The sequence below is a fragment of the Strongylocentrotus purpuratus genome, unplaced genomic scaffold (genome assembly GCF_000002235.5).
Source record: "Strongylocentrotus purpuratus isolate Spur 01 unplaced genomic scaffold, Spur_5.0 spur5_scaffold_14, whole genome shotgun sequence".
In the NCBI taxonomy this organism is placed as follows: domain Eukaryota; kingdom Metazoa; phylum Echinodermata; class Echinoidea; order Camarodonta; family Strongylocentrotidae; genus Strongylocentrotus; species Strongylocentrotus purpuratus.
In genome coordinates, this window is record NW_022145599.1 from 33,173,030 (window position 1) to 33,181,574 (window position 8,545).

The 8,545-nt window shown below is 36.8% G+C and overlaps 1 protein-coding gene across 1 annotated transcript; it reads left to right on the forward strand.

The window, feature by feature from the left end:
- The first annotated feature begins 702 nt into the window (after positions 1–702).
- On the forward strand, positions 703–2,830 carry LOC115923653 (adhesion G-protein coupled receptor G2-like). Its single transcript, XM_030984785.1, has 3 exons — positions 703–896; positions 1,674–1,740; positions 2,038–2,830. Exons 1-3 carry the CDS (start codon positions 800–802, stop codon positions 2,552–2,554), a joined length of 681 nt encoding a protein of 226 aa, XP_030840645.1. The 5' UTR covers positions 703–799; the 3' UTR covers positions 2,555–2,830.
- The last annotated feature ends 5,715 nt before the right edge of the window (positions 2,831–8,545 follow it).

The window sequence follows — 8,545 nt, forward strand, 5'->3', positions numbered from 1 at the left end:
GCGTAAGAGCCGTATTCTGTTGGTGTGAATAGGCAGCTAGCACCGTCCGCCAGCGGGTACGTATTATGAACGCCCTCTGGAATACGGGGAACATGCCTCTTTAAGCAAATATAGAGCACCTAACATCATTTGCAATTTTTTTTTTAAAGGATAATTATTATTATTATTGTTACTTAATAAATTGTATTATTATCATTATTATTTTTTTGTGGAGGGAGGGGGGTAGGGGTCCTTTTTTATGCAAACTTTCACCAGTCTGCTTCTGTTGTGTCTCTCAAAAGCTTTGGAATAGCTTACCACGGGACATAAGAAAAGCCCCGTCTGTGGCCGTTTTCAAAGTTTTATTGGAGACACACCTGTTCTAAGAATCCTTTTGAATAAGTTTTGGTTGTGTGTTACTTTAGGATTTCTTTCACTACAGTGTGAGGCAGTATATTGCATTAGCTGCACTGTAAATCGATCGTATTATTAAAATTATGTCGTATACAGTTTACATTGCAAGGAACTGCCCTTTGTAGTACAATCAGATCAAAGAATTTTCGTTTATTTCTAGGAAGAAAAAAGAAAACTAGCCAGACAAAACGTACTTACAATAATATCTTTCATCAACAGGAAGATACGAAGATCTCAGACTCACAAGATTTTCATCTGTCTTTGCACCACCCTGCTCTGTTTGTACACCGTCTCCCTCGCCACAATCGCTCTCGACACGGAGTTCAAGCATGCCGAGGTCGAGTTGATACCGTGTACCGTCCTGGCGGCACTCGTCCACTACTTCGTGCTCTCTTCGCTTACGTGGATGGGCATTGAGGGGTTTAACACTTATCTGGTCATCGTAAAAGTGTTTAATACTTACATCCCGAAGTTTATGATCAAAGCTTCGATTGTAGGATGGGGTAAGAACTATTGATTTTTCTTGATAATACAACAAAATAATACACATCTAGTGCGTATTATTAAAGAAAACAATTACAAGAGACGTGACCTGTATTGGTGTCTAGATGACGCTAAGGATGACCACAGACTTTTCAAGAACAGACAGCGGTTGTTTTTACACTTGATTCCTTTAATCACTGTTGTACTATTTGTCTTGTTAAAGGAGGATAGCCACGTCATCCCAACTCACCACACCCTTAGAATGGCATCGGCTGCTGGTATTACTCTTAGAGGTGTTTTCCCATTTACCTACCGAGGCTAATCAAATTTTGCCTTTGTTCTAGACTGTCGCGCGTTAATGTTGTGCATTGGCCTGAACCTTTGCTCTCTCCATATATATCATATGTCTTTACCTGATCGTCGGGTGACGGTGTACTAATCGAGTGTTGAGTTGTGGATTAGTATCAGACGTAGATGACTCTAAACTCTACACTCTAAACCCTACCCTCACCCTCCCCACCCCCTGAATAATCAGGACCACATTGTTTGAAGCGAAAAACGCCTTGGGCAACTTTCAGTCTTTGTTTATTATTTGTTTGTTTATTTGTTTATTTGTTTGATTATTTATTCATTTTCTATTTCTTTGTTTTATTATTCTCGTATTTTTTTATTTAAAAAAAAATTACTTGTATAGTTTCGTATTATTTACTCCAAAGTGTATAGAGCAATGGAGCTAGTATAACAGGAACATTGTCTTATTTTCAAAATATATATAATTATTTTCTTTTGAAACTCAGGTATCCCGGCTGTGATTGTTGCCGCAACTGGGGGAATCACTATGAACTATTATGCTGAAGAAGATTAGTAAGTTGAGCCATATTTGTACATGAGGAATCTTGCGAAAAAAATGGTAATTGATGAAAAGTTATAACTGCATTCACTTCGCGTGTATCTATGTATCGAAGTTCAAACAGAATACTCCTATTATTTTGTGTCGGCAGAATGGCTCTAATACAGCTCTGGAATAGAGGAAACAACAACATTGCTTGTGCTTGACAATCATGACTAGGGTACTGATTAATTATATTAATGCGAGGTCAACCTTGTTTTCTGGAGTCTTCTCCAAGCAATGCTCACTTTTCTCTTTATCTCCATCCACAGTTGTTACATCCGGAAATGGCCCCTCATTGGTGGTCTCTTGGCCCCAATGGCTATCATCCTCATCATCAATATCACTGTGTTCATCCTGGCAATGTGTCGTCTGGAAAGTTCTGCACGATTGGCAGGACGTGTGAAGAAGCACTGCAAGACCGATCGACAAGAGACCCTAGAACGGATCCAGAATGGCATCGCCATGTTGCTCCTGCTTGGCTTCACCTGGACTACTGGATACCTGACCCTGATAAATTTGGACTACACTGAACTCCTCTTCATCATCTTTAACTCCTTGCAAGGCTTCTTCATCTTCGTCCTCTATTGTCTTCGAAAGGAGACCATCAGGAAGCAGTGGCGCCGTTGTATTTGCTGTGCACTGTTGCGGGAAGGTGGCGGCGCTGAGTCCCACGGAAATTCTGGACGAACACCAGGATCTACCAGTGGGACTGGAGGCTCCCAACCTATGTTTGAATCTTCGTCTCCCATATCTCATACCAATCCATCTTTTGAAAACTCAAATTAGATAAAAAAAAAAACATCAGGCTGTGAAGATTCATGTGCGAGCGATGTATCTCTTGTCACTAATAGCCAGGAAATGATAGTAGACATGAGAGACTTTGATTTAAATAAGGTAATTTCTAAACCCCAATGCATTGCCTATCGAAATTATGTTCAGATTACGTAATATGGCTTATTCGTGTTCCTACATTTCAATGTGTAACGCCCAAGTTTATTGAAATTGCCTGAAGTTAATTTGTTTAAAGTCCTAGCGATCTTGCTGTACATAAATGAAACCCTCTGGAATTTTATTAAAACGCTTTGTAATTTGTTATTTGCTCTCGATGGTAGGGACTATCTGACTTGTTGGAATTATGTTGTATGAATGAGCATCATAGGTTGATACACAATAATGCATTGTGTGAATGCGGAAGTGTTTGTTTGAATGATTAATTGACACATTTTCATATAAACATAATCATATGCAATAACACGAAAGGGTTGTAGAGGGGTAGTGTGTTTGTTTGTTTAGTTTGCTTCATTGTTAAACATTTCACATAGCAAGGTTGTCTCATGCATAAGATTTAACAAGAAAATACACAAAACAGTGTTAAACATTTCACATAGAGAATCGATGATGTGAAATAATGAGGAACCTACTTAGTAGCACAGCTTGTAAATTATAGGTTCCCGAAATAAATACAAAATATCGGTTTCTGATTTCGATAGCAAAAATTATATTAATAGTTTGAGTCACGGAGACATTCGTATTATAAATAACATGTAGACAAGGTTTGCGGCCACAATTGAAGTAGGCTACTTGGTGCTGCAAGATGAATATTGTTTAGATGAGAAGAAGTATCAAATAAGAATTCTGTGCCTAATACATTTTTGTTATTATTCTGAATTAGAGGTTTTGATTTGGGGTTCACATTCATTTTGAGGCAGATTCAAAACTTTGCTTAATACACGAAAAGATAGGAAGGGTATATTTCATCAAATTTCTGTTTCACATATCATTTCCTTCAGAAAATTGGTCATATGGGCAATAGTCATATTCATTTTCTTGTTCAGTATGCATGAACTTGTTTCCGCCGATAGACATTCCGATTCCCCTTTAACGCCCAAAATACTGTTTTGTTTGTATTTTCTAAAATATTCCTGATAATTGTTTTCAATTATTGTAAATTCTAAATTGTAAAGTGTATAAAAAGAGCTTTCTGTTCTGAAATACGTTACAGAAGAACCCCAATATTATTCGTTTAATATTTTTTGTTACGTATTTATCATTATCATTATTGATAATATTGATATTATTATTATCATTATTACCACTATTATTGTCTTTATTAATCTGTTTTACTTAATGCTTTATAATTACATCGGATATGTCAGCTTTTAAGGCTAAGAAAATATTAAAATATCCCCTAGCTATGTCGAATGATTTGTTGAGTATAGACGTTCCCGTATCAGCCAATATCCACATGGACATTGCTGTAAATAAAATAAATACTGTAAGTTTGTATTTTTACCATTGATTTTCATATTATATACAGAATCTACAATATTTCCATTATATATATATATATATATATATATATATATATATATATATATATATATTGTAGTGCATAATCATTAGACTATGGATTAGACGTACTAATACTAGTACTAGTAACATAAGATAAAGATGAAGGTAATTTGTATTAAACAATAAAAACCCATCGCGACGATGATGGATACGTGTTTATGAAAGTTATATAATCATTATTCATGTTTGCACTGGCGGTACTTTTTATGATAAGAGGTGGAAGTGTTATTTTCAAGAGGACAAACAAAATAGGTGTTCTAGAAGCACCTTAATGTAAATACAATGTACGTGACCGCTCTGGATCTTTCATGGGCTATCCTGCCAAATATCTCTTTATATGCCCTTTCTCATGTCTTTTGTACTACTGTATTTTGATATGTTTAGCTTTGCAAAAAATAAAAAATAAAATCAACTCATATCAACCTCTACTACTTTTGTAATGATTATTCTAACATGCACACAGTGGGACATACGTAAGTCTCCATGTATCAAAGATCTGTGAATATTTGGGGGTCATCTTGTTCAAGTGCTATCCCCGAAAAAGTTTACCATGATATAACATTTTCGTAATATAACCAAATCTCACTATAAACATGACGGACAAAGAGAGAGGACAAAATATACAGTTTCTCAAGTAGATAAAAGGAACATTCCTTCACTGCTATTACATAAACATGTGTAGAACAGGTGTCACTTTTTATTCACCTATTCTACGCATTTTGTATATGATAGCAGTGAAAGGATGTTCCTTTGTCTACCTAAGGAACTGTATATTTTGCCCTCTTTCTTTGTCCGCCATGTTTATAGTGTATTATGCATACATCTATGTGATGTGCCTCGATACGAATTATTTCATTAATCTTTTACGAACAATAATTTTTCAATAGTCAGAATACAAACTCCATACATTCGTTGTTGCAAGGTAGAAACACAAATTATGGTTTGCCCTACCCAACAACACGTAATATACGCATTTAGCATAATGAGTATTTAAATAAAAACAATCTATACTTCAAAGGTGAATGAAATATTTATATTGAGTCACTTCACTAAATTAAGGTAATCTCATTTATTACACCAAGGTTTTTCATAATTCATCGTCTGTATTTGCCATCGTTCAGTTTCGCCTTGAAACCTCTTGCCTTTTGCTCTGCCGTCGAATCCACTGCACAATGAAGTTAGTCAGTACAGAATATGCCTATCCAACACTAACGCGCCTCTATTTTTTTAGGCGGAAAATTTGAAAAAGTTATTTTTTTAAAAATCGTTTAGCAAATACTGACTAAAGACTGCAGTACACGTTTAGGCTCTGGAGGTCCCAAGAGTGCAGCGTTTAGACTAATACAAATTCAAAAATCTTCTCGCTCGGTAGTCTAGTTCGGGACTCTTTCTTTTTTTCTTTTTTTAATTCGCCGACAATAAGCGTTTAGTCTCATTTCACAACGCGCCCTATCGTCAGAGTCAGCAGCCTAACATGTTAGCCTATGGATGTGTTTTTTTTTAATCGTTAAAAATTCATTTTTTGTTTAAACTAAAAGCACATCCACCCCGACGTACGTTATCACTAGCTCTTTCATTGGAGCCCTCATGTCTCATTGACTTTTGAAAGTTCACTCACCGTAATTTTTCAAAATAGGTTGCAAGCTCGCCATTGCCTATAATACACTTGTGAAACAAGTCGAACTTTGGACTCAGTCTGCCAAGCGATTGTAAGATTATAGGTCAAGCACACGAAGGATAAGAAACATTAATTATCAATTATCACTTCTGCTATGTTCATTATGTCCATTTCATCTAAACCCCCCCCCCCCACCGTAATTTTTCCATTTAGTAAAAGCAAACATTTAGCCGAGGTAAGCAAAAACATGAATATTCATGACACACCATGGACTATTCGGTTATTAACAGAGGGGTGCAATCGGTCATCACGTCAAACTCCCCTAATTGCCACCAAGTATTTCATATCATTATATAGTTTGGTATGTTTTTTTTTACTCACTCATGAATTATTAAATATCAATGATGGTTTAAAGATATGTAAAAGAAATTTTAGTTGCTATTTATTAACAAAGTAATTTATATTTAGCAAAGCAATCTCACATACAAAATTACTATCAAGTGTCGTCTGCTTCGCCGATTGTCGACTGCTTCGTTTAAGGCACATATTTATCGTTTGGACTGTAAGATATACCAGGGAGATGTGTATTTCCTGCGGTACAACGTATAGCAGGAAAATGTTGTATATGCGGATCCTTTTAATGATTACGTAATAGAAGTGGCGAGACGCCACGATTCCGTATGTTTGAATAACTTAGGCAGGTGAAAGTTATTGTATTGAGAAGGAAAGGAATGTTCACACCCGACGGCGCGGTGGCCTGTACATATAGCGAAGAAGAAGAAGCATGTATAATTCGCGCCATTGCGCGCGAACACATCACACCCAATGGCATACACCCGGTACCCTGCAACCAAGGAGGTGAAAGAAAAGGAGGCGAAACTCTTGTTATTTATTCAAACGCATTCTTGAGTTCTAAAGCGTAACAATGGGATGTGTAACATTCCACTTGGCTTTGAAGTTCCATGCTCCGAACCGCGCTTCCACTGCGGGGACTTTCGGAAGCCAGGCACCAGTTTTACATTTATTACAAAATATTAAATTACCGGCAAAATTTCAGTGTAATTCAAAAACTTTATATGGGGATTTTATTGGGAATAGTACATCAAACAAATTTTCAAATTTAGAACTCCGTCCTTCCTTTAATTTGTGTGCCAGAGTTGGTAAAAGAAAAATTACATCCTGTCAAAAACTCAATATTTTAGGATGATGCGCTAATTTGTGCATTCTTTAATGTCCCGTTATTTGATCCATGATTTACAATCTTCAATAAAATTAAGTTTGCTAATGCGTGTTTTCGCGTGTTTTTTGTATTTTTCAAGTTTAAAAAAGGATGAAAGTACACAAGTTTGTGTTCGCTTGTTCTACTCTTTACACATTCAACAATGGATGAGAAATCATTGGAAGGGACAGCGAACAGTTGCAGTGATACCATTTTCTGATGTAGGAATTCTAACTCCTGAAATTTCTTGCGCTCTTTTATCTCACCACCTGGTCAACAGTTGCAGATTAGCGCATAACTTTTCGGCGGCTTGGAGCATGGGGTCAAAGGAGAGCGGCTTGATTCCAGTCCTTCTCTATCACGTCCCTGCTGCAACACAGTGGAACATTCTAAGAAATTGAAAATTTATCTACAAAAAAGACCTCTTGAATCATCTGAGACGTAACTTACCCTATTCTGATGACTTCAATAAATTTCAAGATAACAATGGCTGCGTTTCCATCCAAAAATAAAACTAGTTTGCAATTAGAAATAGTCCATTTCTCGATAATTTCACAAAATACATTTTCCGCCGCATTCAATATGACGTCATTGACAGCTGATTGGCTAGTTTGGCAGTGACGTCGAACGAGCTATGTTTGTGCTGCAGTGATCCAGCGAGCGAAAATGAGACAATCGGAGCAATATGGTGGTCGAGTGGATATGTCATTCCCCCCCCCCCCCCCAGTAAAAACCCGGTCTGAAATAGCCCAGTTAAATAGGGTTAAGAATATTACTTTGCAGTCGGGTGCGATGGTCTAAAATTCTAAATATTCATTTGTTTAAAGATTTGTGAGGTCGCCGTGTGAAAATAACATCTTATACAGAGAAAAAAAGAGCACAATCCTGAAGGGGTCTCGTGCCCAATCTAATCATGAAAGACTGGTAAGACATTTTAATAAGAGATATATTTATATCACCATAATCACCTATCAATGCGAGCGAGCGTAACTTTGGGAAATTAAAAAAAAAGTTGCTCTTAATCGCTTTAAATTGGGGGGGGGGGGGCACGTTTTATGGTGAAAAAGAAAAGAGGCGCTTATCAAAAGAGAAAAGTACATTATTAGAAAAGAAAAGGAGGATGTGTCAAAGTTCAAAGTAAAAAGGGCAATTATGATAAGAGGTGGAACTTGGGCACTCACCAGAGATGAAAAAGCACTTATAAAGGAAAAGTGGCGTTAGTTGAATGAAAAAGGAGCACCTATTAGATTTTGATAGGGATCTGTATCAGCGATAAAACGGGGCATTTATGAAAAGGGAAAGGGGCTCTTTAAAAAAAGATGCACTTATCTGAAGGAAAATATGCACTTATTTGAAAGGAAAAGGGGCATATTTAAAAATAAAAGGGGTATTTGTCAGAGGTGAACAGAGGCACTTGTTAGAAGGGAATTTCTAACTAAAGAAAAAGGGGCATTTGTCAAGGTAAAAGAGGCACCTCCCAGATTGGAATAGGGACAACTGTCATATCAGGTAAAGGGGACACTTATAAGAATGTGGAACGGGTACCTTTTTGAAAGAAAAAGGGCACTCATCTGAAGTAAAAAGGGGC

Coding starts and splice junctions, on each gene's coding strand:
- LOC115923653 (XM_030984785.1), top strand. CDS start 800: ATGGGCATTGAGGGGTTTAACACTTATCTGGTCATCGTAAAAGTGTTT. Junction 897..1,673: donor AGCTTCGATTGTAGGATGGG/GTAAGAACTATT, acceptor TTTGAAACTCAG/GTATCCCGGCTGTGATTGTT. Junction 1,741..2,037: donor TATTATGCTGAAGAAGATTA/GTAAGTTGAGCC, acceptor CTCCATCCACAG/TTGTTACATCCGGAAATGGC.